Source organism: Acipenser ruthenus, chromosome 11 (assembly GCF_902713425.1).
Source record: "Acipenser ruthenus chromosome 11, fAciRut3.2 maternal haplotype, whole genome shotgun sequence".
NCBI classification, from domain to species: domain Eukaryota; kingdom Metazoa; phylum Chordata; class Actinopteri; order Acipenseriformes; family Acipenseridae; genus Acipenser; species Acipenser ruthenus.
This window is the reverse complement of record NC_081199.1, coordinates 40,252,721-40,267,855: the sequence shown is the minus strand read 5'-3', so window position 1 is coordinate 40,267,855 and position 15,135 is coordinate 40,252,721. Positions and strand designations below refer to the sequence as shown.

The 15,135-nt window shown below is 38.3% G+C and overlaps 3 protein-coding genes across 4 annotated transcripts; all 3 read left to right on the top strand.

Annotated features, from left to right (window-relative positions):
• Positions 1–1,464: 1,464 nt before the first annotated feature.
• Positions 1,465–2,786, top strand: LOC117426811 (gamma-crystallin M2-like). Its single transcript, XM_034044871.3, has 3 exons — positions 1,465–1,544; positions 1,670–1,912; positions 2,440–2,786. The coding sequence occupies exons 1-3, from the start codon at positions 1,536–1,538 to the stop codon at positions 2,713–2,715; spliced, it is 528 nt and encodes a 175-aa protein (XP_033900762.3). The 5' UTR covers positions 1,465–1,535; the 3' UTR covers positions 2,716–2,786.
• A 4,249-nt stretch (positions 2,787–7,035) lies between these two features.
• LOC117427207 (gamma-crystallin M2-like) lies at positions 7,036–8,361 on the top strand. Of its 2 annotated transcripts, XM_059033925.1 has the most exons (3): positions 7,036–7,086; positions 7,326–7,568; positions 8,034–8,361. In XM_059033925.1, the coding sequence occupies exons 1-3, from the start codon at positions 7,078–7,080 to the stop codon at positions 8,307–8,309; spliced, it is 528 nt and encodes a 175-aa protein (XP_058889908.1). In that variant the 5' UTR covers positions 7,036–7,077; the 3' UTR covers positions 8,310–8,361. The 2 variants fall into 2 exon arrangements, with proteins under 2 accessions (XP_058889908.1, XP_058889907.1); XM_059033924.1 differs by lacking the exon at positions 7,036–7,086 and having other exon boundaries at positions 7,308–7,568.
• A 4,360-nt stretch (positions 8,362–12,721) lies between these two features.
• LOC131739481 (gamma-crystallin M2-like) lies at positions 12,722–14,624 on the top strand. Its single transcript, XM_059033926.1, has 3 exons — positions 12,722–12,872; positions 13,607–13,849; positions 14,278–14,624. The coding sequence occupies exons 1-3, from the start codon at positions 12,864–12,866 to the stop codon at positions 14,551–14,553; spliced, it is 528 nt and encodes a 175-aa protein (XP_058889909.1). The 5' UTR covers positions 12,722–12,863; the 3' UTR covers positions 14,554–14,624.
• Positions 14,625–15,135: the final 511 nt, after the last annotated feature.

The following is a 15,135-nucleotide window of genomic DNA, read 5'->3' as shown; positions in this document are numbered from 1 at the left end:
AGGACAGTTTGGGATAGTTCAGGCTTTTCAACCCATAGTATAATACATTCTAGTACATTTTACCTGCCTCAGGTAGCTTTCATAGAAGAACCACCCTTCCAGAATGCATTGGGGCAAGAGTTGAAAAGCCTAAACTGTCCCAAAATGTCATTGTGTACATGGAGTTATATGGTAACCCTAACTTGAACCCAGCCCTGATTTCAGCACCAGCCAATCACCTGTCTAAACCAAAACATAGAGATGGTTTTGTGTTACATTAATGTGATGTCCTAATTGTGAACAGTAGATTGTTGTTTGTTGGTTAAATTCTGCCTGATTTTATTCTTTATAAAAGTAGCAGCCATAGCAGAATCCTGTCTGCCTTTTCTGTCTAAAACTGACAAAGTGGTCATTAGCTACCAAGAATGGACCAATTACCTACCAATAACTGACCATCATTGACCACTATCAACGTACTAGCACATCATAGTCCTTTATAGTCTCTTAATGAAAAGTCTTTAAGTTTCCTTTTTTGCAACCATTTTAGTGCAGGATATACTGAAAGTGTTCACATTCCTGACACTGGGCCCATGACTTTTACACAATGCACATCACACATGATCAGTTAACTTACAATATTACATAAACAGAGTCAAGTTAGTGATACAGCCTCGGTAATGATATGTGTTTAGGAATTTAATACACTTAGAGGTGGGATATGCACTTAAACAGTATTCACTTAAGTGGGGTAGACTCTATTAACTAACGTCACACTTTACATTAGGTGTCTCTAAATATACTGTAATACATTGTAATTTCATGCATGTATTGTAATAATATTGTAAATAGACAGTGACATGTGTAAATACAGTGTAATTACAAAAGGTGCTAGCAGCTGGCAACATTTTTCATTTTCTAATTAAACAGGGCGTTAAATCTAACTGCAGTGTAAATACAGAGTCGTTAGACATTTAATGTAAAGTGTTACCAAAAATTATAATACATAAACATTCAATTTGAATAAATGAATTAAAAAAAAAACACAGAGAAAACATGAAACATGTTCGTTGTTTGAATCTAAAGATAATAATGTGTATTTTTCATGAATTGATTTATTTGTGCATAAGATATGTGATTTCACTCAAATATCAAAGATGGAGAGTGCAGTCTTTAATTAGGCACATGCTTCTTCAACATACCCTATTCAAACTACTAAACTAGCTACTGGTGAAATATACCCTATCAAAACAATCTGAAAGCAGCTGTACCTTTCCAGAACAGCATCATGTAAACTGATGACACACACACTGTACAGAATTACTCAAACACAAACCCAGAGACATTGTTACTATCCTTTGTGCCAGTGACAAAAAGGGTGCATGCTTTGCTGACAAGGAACACACAGATCTTTTGTTGTTTGGCAGCAGCACATTCTCTTTAAAAAGCTGATGTGTAAATGTGATTGATTTACATAACAATGCTTGAGTTTCTCTCCAGGGTATAAAGGCGAAGCTTCCGCTATCTGGGGTACAGGGTGACCACGGTAATCCAATACAATGGGGAAGGTAAGGCTCACTTCAATATTGTGCATCTTATGTACATCTGCATATTTATTAAAAAGAAGATAATAAAACATTATTTTTAATTGATCCGTGTTTCTGATAGTATTCCATTAACTTGTTTATTATAGATCATCTTCTACGAGGACAGGAACTTCCAGGGGCGCCACTATGAGTGCAGCAGCGACTGTGCTGACCTGAACTCCTACTTCAGCCGCTGTAACTCCGTCCGTGTGGAGAGCGGCTGCTGGATGATGTACGAGCGCCCCAATTACATGGGGTACCAGTACTTCATGAGAAGGGGAGAGTATCCCGACTACCAGCGCTGGATGGGGTTCAATGACTCCGTCAGGTCCTGCCGCATGATTCCCCATGTAAGTTTCATTCTCATTGCTCTAATTTTTGTTCATGTGCCAACAAAACCTTTGCACTGAAAACGTATTGTACCTGTTATCTTAATCGGAAATGTTTCATAGATCCTTTCCTTCAGATTCTTAGATCACCATTCTGAAAGAAAATAATCAAATGTTGGGGAGAGTTAAGATTCAAATAGCCCTTCAATTGTGTTCTCATAAACATTCGGGATAGTTACACAGGAACGTCAGCAACCTAATTAGAAACAGTGGATTAGCACATCATGATAGACAATCAGTGAAAAAGTGTAGTTGCTTTTTAAAGGACCAGTGTGCTGGGGAGTTCCTATGCTTGGGAACACAACACAGGAGTCCAAAATAGAGGCAGAATGTCTTTTCAAGGTGCATCTGTGATACTTCTGGTCTGGACCCCTGAGAGGTGTCAACTGCTTTGTTTTCTAGTTTGTTCTCTAATTATTATTATTATTATTATTATTATTATTATTATTATTATTATTATTATTATTATTATTATTATTTTTAAACAGTACCAAGGATCCTACAGGATGAGGGTTTATGAGAAACCTGAGTTTGGGGGACAGATGATGGAGTTCATGGATGACTGCGAGTCTGTCTACGATCGTTTCCACTATCAAGACATTCACTCCTGCAACGTGATGGACGGCTACTGGATCATGTATGAGCAGCCCAACTACAGAGGGAGACAGTACTTCATTAGGCCCGGAGAGTACAGGAGATACAGCGACTGGGGAGGCATGAGCTCCAGGATTGGGTCCTTCAGACGCATCACTGACTTCAACTAAATTTGTAATTTTATTCACAAAATGTGACAAGAATGAACTAAAATAAAGATGAACTTAATTTTCCTCCAAAACCATTTCTTTCCTGTTATTAAGTGGTATGACTAATATGAGAAAGCTTGAATTTACACCCCTACCATAAACATTAAAAATGTTCAAAAATAAGCAGATGATACAAAGCTCCATGGTTATTTGATTGATTCATTTATAAACTCAGATTCAGTTAGTATAAAAATGCATGCACTGCATTTCATTTGTTATATATATATATATATATATATATATATATATATATATATATATATATATATATATATATATATATATTTCATAGCTGTAGGTATTCAATAACAGTCTCCTTATGCTGGTGCTACATTATCTGGTACTGTATTATAGCATGCTCTGTCAAAATAAAACACACTAGAAGCATTTGTTCTGTTTTAGGCACCTCAGTGCTTTATTAGTGCTCAAAGCAAACAAGCCAACCAGACCTCACTTGAACACAGGCTGTGTGGGAGCATTCCCCCATGCTGAACAACCAGCTGACAACAACCACTCCTTTCCTCCGCTCGGTGTCAACCCCCACCCCATGGCAGACCAGCATTGCTCACAAAATACGTAATTACACGCAATTACAATGTTATTATGATAGTTACAATGTACTTCATGATATAGCCCTAGCCATAACCCTAACTCTAAACCTAACCCTAACCCTAACCCTAACCCCCTAATCCAAACTCTAAACATAACCCTAACCCTAACTCTAAACCTAACCCTAACCCCCCTAATCCAAACTCTAAACATAACCCTAACCCCCTAATTCAAACTCTAAACATAACCCTAACCCCCTAATTCAAACTCTAAACATAACCCTAACCCTTTCACGATACAATTGTGTACTTACATATATCATGCACAATGATTTACACGTTAAGTACATTGTAACTGTGCATGATAACAATCTAATTAATGGCTTTTAAACAGTACAGTAATTATATGAATCCCTTGCTTTCTTTTGTACCACCTGGCTTTTATCTGCAACTGCATCATTTCTATCCTGCTAAGAGTTTAATTTGCAGTTTTAGACACATAATAAAATGTGCACTGATCAGTTTCCACCTGTACCGTTCAGTTGGTAGCAGCGTGTGTGAATGGCACATGCCAGAGGTCCATCGGTGAATAGAGGGTATCATACCATACTGCATTTAAATACAAATGTTCATCAGTTTCATGAGATGCCAGCTTGTCCATAACCTTCTCGAACCAAAAAGAAGAACAAAATAGAAAAAAAAAAATACAATTAATTGCAGCCATGGAATGAGCTGGATTCTTCCCGTACAATCTTAAATTTAAAAGCAGCACTAAACATTTTCAAGTTTTGTTGCAATAACAGAGGAGACAGACCACAGTAGAGTCCAGACTTTTAAGGATATCTTTTTATACATTGTGTATCCTAAAAAGGTCCCATTTTAGAATCAGAGAATATATAGTCAGTTGGGCTGACATTGTTTATATTGCATCTATTTACAACATAAGAGCAATAACTGTGACACAAACAATAATAATAATAATAAAATACCAGTAATTGAAACAGTAATCATTACTGGGACTGTTATCCCAGTTTACTCATTGAGATAAGCAACAATTAATGTTGCTGGCTATAGCTGGAATGGTTTCCAAGTGCCTCCCACATTAAACATACCCTTTGTATACCAGTGCATGAGGATTATTTTATATGGTTCAAGGCAGGGTTGCTGATCAGGCAGGCCTATTCTTCTCATATTACCAAATAGCAAAACAAAATCCTAATTGCACATTGTATTAAAGAACAGAAAGCTAGGGAGCGCAGCAATCAAGCTGAAGGCAGGTACCTGCACATCTCGGTGCCTGTTGATCTCTGGCGGAGCTGGAATCCTCTAGTATGATGCCCCATGTTCAAGGTGCCTGCTCACATTAGTCCCTCCATCCCCCTTTCTGATCACATAAGCTGCTGTGCTTCTCTGCTGCACCATTTCCCAAGCTTCACCTCTTTCTTCTTCCCTAACGTATACAATATGTGTATCCTAGTAGACTTGCACAACATGATAAAAAGGTTAAAGTTAGGGTGTAGTTTTTTTTCATATTCACAGATATCACTGAACATTATCAACATTAGCTTATGAATTTAGATGCAATATCTTGGTTTCAGACACGATTGTCTACAGGTGACGGCAGTAAACAAACAAGCAGAAAAGCAGAAACTTTCAAAATGCATTAGCTCTAATAAATAAAATGGCCATGTTCATGCAGATCATATCATTAGAAGAATGAATTATCGGAGGCTTAATTAGTAGCTAGCTGTGCCAACTTAATGAGGTGTTTTTTTCTGGTTTGTGTAAATAATTGCATAAAATCTTACTTGTCCTGCGTTTACATTCACTACATAGGTCTCAAATGTGCAGTTTTTAAAGACCACGTCTTTGTCATGTCGAGATGTCTTGTGCTGATGTCAATATTATCAACTCCTCAGCCACTAGAAAGAGATCCATTCCATTCTCCCCTGGCTTAATCAAAGCTTGTCGTTGAGTGTAAACACAAGCGTGTGTCCACTAGCCCAGGCTCTGGAGTTTCAACTCTTTGCTCCTCATCTCAACCACTCACTTTCCAAGGGCTGGATGCAAACTGCTAACCTCACAGGTCAAAAACAAACGTCTTACCATTCAGTCACAGAGCTTGATCTCCGGTTGAGAGGTCAGTATTACTGACGCGTCAGCTGCTAGGAGATCCGTTACACAGGTTAAATAGATTGCCCCAGAAGTTTATCTCAACCACATTTGATCTGAACAAAATAAACATGAAAGGTAGACGCCCAACTGTGGTCTGCCCATAAAGTGATTCCTGAGTAAGACACATCAGTATTCAATGATTTTATATTTTATACCCTGACCAAATATACTGCTGATAAGCCAACAATATTTTTATTGTATTATTTTCATCCTTACCTTCATATTTTTTCTCAACGGCAGTTATTCCAATTCACAAAGCCAGTACCACCAGTTCAAAGATCGCATTAAAAGCACCGCAGTGATTTTTTGAAGCTAATTGACACACGTTTCAGCAGGGTTTTTTCTATATTTATTGTCAAAACTGTTTGCCAGCATCTAATGCTGATGAATTGATTTGTCTTTCAGCCTGCTGTTACCATCTTCATGTTCAAATTTAGTAAAATGCAAGTGTGGACATTTTAAAATGAATAAAAAGCCACTTTTGCTTCCTTGGAAAGTGTTATTAGAATATTTTAATATCTATTTAAAAAAAAGCCTATGGTATGGAAAGGCAATAGATATATACGATTCTGTCATTTATATTAATTTACTGTACATAAGACATCTGATGAGATTTACTGCAGTATTGTTTGAGGCAAGCATTGCAAAATACCATACATATAATGTTCATTGTACTTTGTCTATACAATTATGTTAATATTGCAGTATAATAATATTTCACATTATATGGCCAGGTAAACAAGAATGCAGACTGGAATTTGAGCCGAAAGAAATATAAAAATTCAACACTGTCTTCTGAGGAAATCCCATTATACACAACTGTAACCAATTACTATATTCACACAATTATTGATTTGAGATTCAGCTTTTATTAGGGAGCTCCCCTGAATCCCTTGTTTAGAAAGATACAGGGTCTTGATGCTTGTGACAGGGTAGCCATCTGCCGTGTGGGTGCGTGCATTCGCTGCTGAGTGACAGGCAGGAGATCGAGACGGAGGTTGAAGTTGATACACTCCGCAGGCCAACAAGATTTATGTTGCATGACAGTGTATGAAAACTTTGGTGGGATCTACAGTATCTGAACTAATCTTCTTTGTTCAATAATAAACTAACGTTGCTGAAGAGGTTGATCATGGCAGATAAACGGTTAGGGCAGATATGCGACGGATTACTGTACTTCAAATACTGGTAGCTTAGCTATTAACTTTAATATGAATAATATTAAAACATTCAGAAAACTTTAAGTTACATAGAGTGCATGCAGTTTAGTAAGTTATACAAAACCCTGTGATCAAGATCAACACAGCAACACAATGTTCAGTGCTATTAATAGTGCACATATATAGACACACTATTAATGTTAAATATAGATACTTTATACACTAAAGCCAGAGTGTGAGAAAGTCTGCATGACATGATCACTTCTGGCAATTCTTTAATTTGGTGTCATCAAACTGGATCAAAGGGAAATAAAGCATTCTGCTGATATGCAAATCAGGGTAATTTGGATAACAATAGCTTGCCCTACTCTGCACATTCTGGTCATAGATATAAACTTGTGCTGTCCAGTGTTAGTGTGGGTTGTGAACAATAATCAGAAATGGGGAAGGTAAGATAAAGCATTCTGCTACAGATAGATATTTAAATAGATATTTGCTATCAGCAGCTATACTTTTGCTATTATGAAATAAAATTAGCTTTTAGATTTAGGCAAAGAAAATGAAATAATAATGAATATTATTATTATTATTATTATTATTATTATTATTATTATTATTATTATTATTATTATTATGCATCTCATCTGTTTGTGGTTCTCACTATTTTCTAATGGTTTCTTGCTCACAGATTATTTTCTATGAGGACAGGAACTTCCAGGGCCGCTGCTATGAGTGCAGCTCTGACTGCCCTGACCTGCACTCCTTCTTCAGCCGCTGCAACTCCATCCGTGTGGAGAGCGGCTGCTGGGTCCTGTATGAGCGCCCCAATTACATGGGGTACCAGTACGTGCTGACCAAGGGAGAGTACCCCGACTACCAGCGCTGGATGGGATTCAATGAGAGCATCAAGTCCTGTCGAATTATCAGAAATGTAAGCCACTTGGGTTGCATGATATGATCTGCTGTTCCAAATGTAGTATGTTATATAATTTAGTTGTAAATAAATCATTTAGTTTTGTCTTATCAATTACGGATATTTAAATTTTTGAAAGAGCAAGAATATAAATATTCGAGTCTTAGGGGGAAGATTTCATTTCTGCAATTACTTTTTCATGAAGCAATGCACTGCAGAACTAAGACCATAATTTGTAATGGTGTGTTATATTAGGGGGTTAATTATTTATGGGAAAGTATAACAAATTATATATATATATATATATATATATATACCAAAAAAAGCTTCATGCTTCTTGTGGTAAACTGCGACAATATAATTAGTACAGAACAGAGACCATAACATTTTAATCCTAAACTAGGATTGGTACTGTTTAGATTATAATTGGGATTTAATACACATTTGCAGTACTCTAATATTATGCTGACTTCCTTCCTCTAGGTCTATGGGAACATCTACAAAATCAGGGTATATGAGAGACCCGAGTTTGAAGGTCAGAGGGAGGAGCTTGCCGAGGACTGCCCCTCTGTTTTTGATAACTTCCAGTTCCGGGAGATCAACTCCTGCATTGTGATAGACGGCGCCTGGGTGTTCTATGAGCAGCCCAACTATAAGGGGCGCCAGTACTTCCTGGAGAGAGGGGAATACCGCCGCCACAGCGACTGGGGGGCAACCTCCCCCACTGTCGGATCCTTCCGCAGGATCACAGAGTTCTAGACTGACGCTCGTCCCAATGCCTCACATGCAATAAAGAGATTTAAGCAGCCAAGCTTGTTCTGCCTTTTTATTTTCTCTGTCAATCATAAGCATACATGCATACAGTACATTGAACGCTACACATCCAGTACCATTTACTGTAGTTTTATATGAGGCTCGCACTGCATCAGTAGAACCTCAAGTTATTTGAGGTTACATACCCAGGTGTAAATTGGATTGTCATGAACATCTTTTGGTTCTCTCTCCTAAAAAGGTTTATACATGAATATTTAAGATCTTATTTTATTCTAAAAAAATAAACTTGTCTTGTTCAGCCATGTCACAATCTACAATAAGTTTGAAGTGCATTTTGCTGTTAATTTAATATTGTTTTACAATGTCCTCACTCAAACATTTTGATGCCATTTTTGGAATACATGAGAACAGCCTGCAAACATACAAATAGGACATTTACACATGCATGTAGGGGGTAACAAATGTTCGCTGTTGGGAAAAAATATTCAGGGGAACCAATATTCGATTACACCGGCAATCAAATAGTCTGATCAGGAGGTGACTGCCAAGTTCCTCGCTAGGTTCATCTCTGTGCCATTTTTGCAGTGATGTTTCCAGAGTCCTCCCACAGCTCACCATGCAGATAAACCAATGTGCATCTGCAAAGCAATGACTTAAACAGACAACACACAGGGGAACCAATTAAAACGTGGAGCTAGTCCCTAACGTCTTCTCTGCTTACCAACACATACTAACTTACTTCCTCAATTAGATCTTAAGCATGAACACACACACACACACACACACACACACACACACACACACAAAGTTGTCATTAACCGAAAGTTGCCATTAAGTGAAAAGCCCAAGTGTATTAAAAGTTTCAAGTGTATTTATATGGAACAACGATATACACTGTAGTTGTACAAATATGGCACAGAAATACATGTTTTAAACAGTGTTAAGAAATGAACGAGAAACACGAAATACACAAACATAGAACTGTTTACTTCACGTGTGTGTAAAACAAACAAATAAAGGGAGTAGGCTTAAACAGTACTACACAACGATGTACTGCAATTGTCCTTACAATGAGTGAAGCAAACATACAAGTGCATTCATCCATTTCAAAACTAGCTCTATCAATTGACCTCAGTTGGTAAACTGCTCAAGGTGGATGATGCCATGTACTATATGTGCAAACTCACTTAAGCTAAGCTCTGTGAGTACCACTGGATAACCTACATTAGAAGCACAATTAACCCCTGATCTGCAGGTATAAGTAGTTGATCAAAGTATGCATTTTAAATAACTGTGGTTCAGATCCCCCATGTGCCTAGATAAAGAATCAAAGTCCAGCATTTTTTATTGTTTGTTTGTGTAGTTGTTTCAGTACTATGAAAGGAGAAAGCCTTGACCCCAGCTTGACCCATTCCCATCCCCTTACCGTAGTTCCCATGTCCTCCCGCGACTATGGCTTGCTGCAGAAGAGTCAGTGGAAGCTCATAGTTTTGACTGGATAGATAATCTGTCTGCCCTTTTTGAAAGGATCATTGCAATATGCAGTTGCTTTGCACAAGTGGAATTGTTCATTTGGATGTAGTAAAGGTAGAGGCCCTTGAAGTTACAAGGGGTCTATATTAGTCCAATGGACAGATTTGGAACACTCTGATGGATAAGTAGTCTACACCACTTTTGGAATGCCACCAAGAATTAAGCAAAACGGTAGTTCAGGCAGGGAACTCACTTAAACCTTAAATCAAATCCTGTAAACATCAAGCACATTTATATATTTTTTTTATTTCTTAGCAGACGCCCTTATCCAGGACGACTTACAATTGTTACATTATTTTTTATATCACATTATTTTTACATACAATTACATTATTTTTTACACATTATTTTGACATACAATTACCCATTTATACAGTTGGGTTTTTACTGGAGCAATCTAGGTAAAGTACCTTGCTCAAGGGTACAGCAGCAGCGTCCCCAACCTGGGATTGATCCCACGACCCTCTGGTCAAGAGTCCAGAGCCCTAACAGCTACTTCACACTGCTACCCTTAGGCGCATCAAATACCAGAACAAACCATCAGTCGAATATCTAGTATCTTATTTGTCTTTACATAAACAATAAGTCCAATGAGGGCTTTATATCCCCCCTCAATCCATTACATCCCTGCTGTGCGTCAGAGTTCGCCTCCTCCTCCCCAGCCTCCACCTGCCTTTTGGCTTTGTCTAACGGGGAGGGCAGCTATCCTGCCCCCCTGCCCATGGCTTCCCTATGGTCAGTATCTGCACTTATCTGGAAGCTAATTTATGGTCAGGGGTACCTCGAAAGGTGTGCCAAAGGCCAAAGACTGTCGTGTAAAAATATGTTTAATGTAGTAATGTTGTCTAGTCTAAGCTTTAATAAATATTATGCAGCATATGCTGGATTCTCAGAAGACAAGGCTATAAAGCCAGCTATTAACTGGCAAGCCAGTTGCCAGTTATTGAGAAATAACAGTCAGTTTACATCAGAAATGAAATACTAATACCATGTAATACCATACAATGGACACTTAACCAAATCCACTGCTAACTTGTGCATGTACGTGCCTCTTCACTTTTCAAGTTCATCTACAGTATTCTACATTGCTGCTGAAAAACACTAAACAGCAAAGTCCATTCCCATTCCTTATTGAATAACAATATGTTTTTATTGGATAATGATATTTGAACCACCTGCTGAAAATGGCCATCATGGTGGATGCACTGCAGTATCAGTTCAAGGTCCCTGCTTTGAAAAGTTTATGTCATTGAGTATCCCTGTTCCACTCAATCAGCCTTTGTCAATATATATCAGGTATTTACAATGCAGAGATAATTTATCAAAGCTTGCAAATCGACATGACAGATTTATTTCACTCCTGAAGGTTTACAGTTACTGTAGATGGTATTCAATTAATCTTCATTTACTGAAAAAACTGTCAAATCACAGCAGGTCCTACTTAATTATTTCATACACCGGCACCACAGATCCATTTGCTACACTCTAAACCCGAAGAGAATTTGATGAAAGCATTACACAGTTCTGTCTTGTCATTACAAAACAAATAAAACACATTTTTTGCTGTGTGGGGGGGCGGGGGGGGGGGGGGGGGACGGGGGGGGGACACAAATATCTGGGGGAAATAACACACAAGCAGAAAGAGAAAGGTGTGTGAGCTCATTGTATTCACCTGGATTAGATGTTATAAGCAGTACTGTATATAGATTCTGCCATCAGATGAGAAATGTAAGTTCTTCTCTCATGTACATCGGCTCACTTGAGCTCTACCATATACCAGACCTACCATTAATCTTCAATATCATCAGATCTCAGTACAAAACCTGCTTATCCATAGCTCTGGCTAATCATACACACATGTATGAATAGTGGGCCTGTTCCAGTCCAGTACTCCCCATTTGATCCTTTATTTTGTGAATGTTTTTGCCCAGTGTACCAATTTTTGATTTCCTAGGTGGCTGCAAACATGTAGCAATCTCCCCCAAGCTTTGTGTCATATACAGATTTTTTCAAGTCCAAGAATATTATTTCACGCAATCTCTTTGTATCCATCCTTGGAGTAACATTTTCAAAGAGGTCTTAGGGGTTTGCCAGATAAGATTGTCCTTGTGTGCCTCCTATAAAGTTACTAAAATCCTGGCTATGCTTTTTGTCCCTAATATAATTTCCACATTTGCAATCTGCTCAGCTAGGGCATTTCCTATCTTTATTGCTTTCAGAAATCTCTGCCAGCTGATTAAAGTGAACTTCCCTTGTTTCTATATCAAGCTGTACAGATATGCTGTAGATAACATTTCTCAAAATATGTTTTACTTTCCAACTGTATGGGATTATACAGTCAGTTTATGTGAAATCATATACATTTTTTTTATTTTTAACATTTTACATCAAGGGGTCAAAACAAAAACGACAGACAATTGTATGTAAGAAAAATATTTACAGATACAGGCTTAGAGACGGATGTATTTCCAAAGTACAGAGAATATCAACATTAATTTTGCACTGGAAAGATAGAGAGGATGTCAATACTTTTGAGCACCACTGTATATATTTTTTATATCAAATCCAGGAGTTTCAGTTCTCTCTGTTCAACATGAACGTTTACCGCTACACAAACCAAAACAAAACAAACCTGCAAACACATGAAGTGTGATGGGAGCTTAACTGAACAAACACAATGAAGAGCTTTGAAATTGAAACTGGACCTTTGTCTCTTGCTTTGTAAGCAACTTGATGATTCTCAACATTAATTCAGGACAGGGCGCAGTGAATAGGGCCGACTAAACCACTCAACAAAGAGCCAGAGCCTGCGCTGATGAGTCAGGGGGATTTGCCAATAAGAGTTCACAGCTTTCACAGCTTTGCAGACGAGAGCAGAGGATTTCTATAGCTGAGGGTCATTAGAATAACAAAATACTTGATGATAAAGGGCCTATATAAATAGATTCATGGCCAGACTCCCAACAACAGATCACTGATCCAACCCTCTTTGGCACACCACTCAGAATGGGCAAGGTAAGAGGATACTGGGTGGGGTTTGGCAAAATCGATCATGGATTCTGCTGCATGCACCCCTTATAACAATATATAAAGGAATATTTTATTAGAACCTTTGACTTTGACTTTGCGGTTTACTGAACCTCACCTGTCCCAGTTTTATCAACACTTTATTGCTTTATCTATCTATCTATCTATCTATCTATCTATCTATCTATCTATCTATCTATCTGACATGTGGAAAAGAAATACTGATGTATAGCTAAATCATTTCACCATAATGTTCACCTTAAAGTATTAACTGGTGTAATTGTAACATTTATTTTAAAGTGCAAGACAATTTAGATGTTCAAATGTCTGTTTACCTGCCTGTCTATATATTTACTGTCCATCCAGCTATTTATGTGCTTCAGTTGTATTCATCTCTTAATTAAGTTTGAATTAAGTTTGAATTAGTTTTATTGACATTTAAAAGGTAATTAAAAAAAAAAAACAACCTGCAAGTAATATTGTATTAATTAATAATAAATACACAGAAAATAGAAATTGCAAGGTCCTTTTAATAAAATGTAAAAAAAATAATAATAATAACTGCAGAAAAAAATAGTTAAACAATAAGAACCAGAACAGAACGAGTTTTTAGCCACAATATTCACCTTGTTGCTCATCTCCTGTATTGATACCAACATTAGCTAAAAAAAAAAAGAGAGAGATAATTCCACTTGAACAGAAAATGTATCTTTCAACTTTAGATTGTATTCTACGAGGACCGGAACTTCCAGGGCCGCCACTGTGAGTGCAGCAGCGACTGTGCTGACCTGAACTCCTACTTCAGCCGCTGTAACTCCGCCCGTGTGGAGAGCGGCTGCTGGGTCCTGTACGAGCGCCCCAATTACATGGGGTACCAATACGTTCTGCCTAGGGGGGAGTACCCCGACTACCAGCGCTGGATGGGATACAGCGACTCCATCAGGTCCTGCCGCATGATCCCACACGTAAGTTCTGCTCTTCTGATGCTCCATTGTGATGATGAGTTCTTCATTGCAAACCTAATCTTCTATCAAGCCTGTACCGTTTACACAATGGCATAAAACCAAAACACAACTTGCGCACTTGATTGGTTTGAAAACTAAGCAATGGTGTGGCACCTAAAGGGTTAGCGTCGGCTTGTGTAAGGCTCTGAGATCTAGGGTTAGGGTGATTGAAATTAAAACACCTTACTGCATAGAAAAGGTGTTAATGCATAAAGACCACCCCAAATTTACTCATGTGCTATTACTGCAGTCCTATCCACAGGACAGCGATTCACATTCATGTTATATCATTACAAAGCATACAGGAAAGGGTCCAATCGATCCAGGCCCAAGTCTGCTTGAGAGTTAATTTTTGGTGACTGATCTAAAGCTGTCTGTATTAACAACAGGACAGCAGTGGCTCCTACAGAATGAAGATCTATGAGAGACCCGACTTCGGAGGCCAGTCGATGGAGTTCAGTGATGACTGCGAGTCTGTCCACGATCGTTTCCACAGCCGTGACATTCACTCCTGCAACGTGATGGACGGCTACTGGACCATGTATGAGCACCCCAACTACAAGGGAAGACAGTACTTCATGAGGCCCGGAGAGTACAGGAGATTCAGCGACTGGGGAGCAAGCTGTGCCACTGTTGGCTCTTTTAGGAGAATCACTGACTTCTAAATCACTGCAAAATCCTTGTTTCCTTGTTCCCTCTTTAACCAAAGGTCAATAAAATGATCTCTGAGCACTGATGAATTGGTCTTGCTTCCCCCTTTGTTAATTTTTTGCTTGCACATGTTTGTAAAATGAACAGTGGAAAGGTGAGTGGGATAATTTGATTATAAAAATCTTTTCCCCTCTGCAATTGCAGCATGTGGTCTCCTGAAAGTACTGTGGGATTGCAGCCTGTACAACGCTGGCTCCTTTCTGTATTTGACCATAAAGGCCTTTCTGTTTCCAGTTTTGGGGTTTCTGTGAGGTGAATAAAATATAAAAGACAGCGCTGTGATTCCTTCATCTGCGTCATTCAGTACAGGAATGCAGCTGAAAGGAAATCAAAGGCAGATGTTTGACGTCAGTGGCTGTGCAGTGTTTACCCAGTGCACTGGCAGAGATCTGTTTCCATTAGCTTGGCTCGTTCTGCAATGCCAAAGCGAGATGTAGCTCTATATGCTAGCTGTACAGTCTGTATAGATGCTCATTGGTTAACTTTAAACTCCAGAAAAAATACAATTTTAGCAACTGGTTTTATAAATCCTATCA

Excerpts from the sequence above, each read along its gene's own strand:
- LOC117426811 (XM_034044871.3), top strand. Across the intron at positions 1,913-2,439 it reads CCTGCCGCATGATTCCCCAT|TACCAAGGATCCTACAGGAT; the intron begins GTAAGTTTCATT and ends ATTTTTAAACAG.
- LOC117427207 (XM_059033924.1), top strand. The coding sequence starts at position 7,308 with ATGGTTTCTTGCTCACAGATTATTTTCTATGAGGACAGGAACTTCCAG. Across the intron at positions 7,569-8,033 it reads CCTGTCGAATTATCAGAAAT|GTCTATGGGAACATCTACAA; the intron begins GTAAGCCACTTG and ends TCCTTCCTCTAG.
- LOC131739481 (XM_059033926.1), top strand. Across the intron at positions 13,850-14,277 it reads CCTGCCGCATGATCCCACAC|GACAGCAGTGGCTCCTACAG; the intron begins GTAAGTTCTGCT and ends TATTAACAACAG.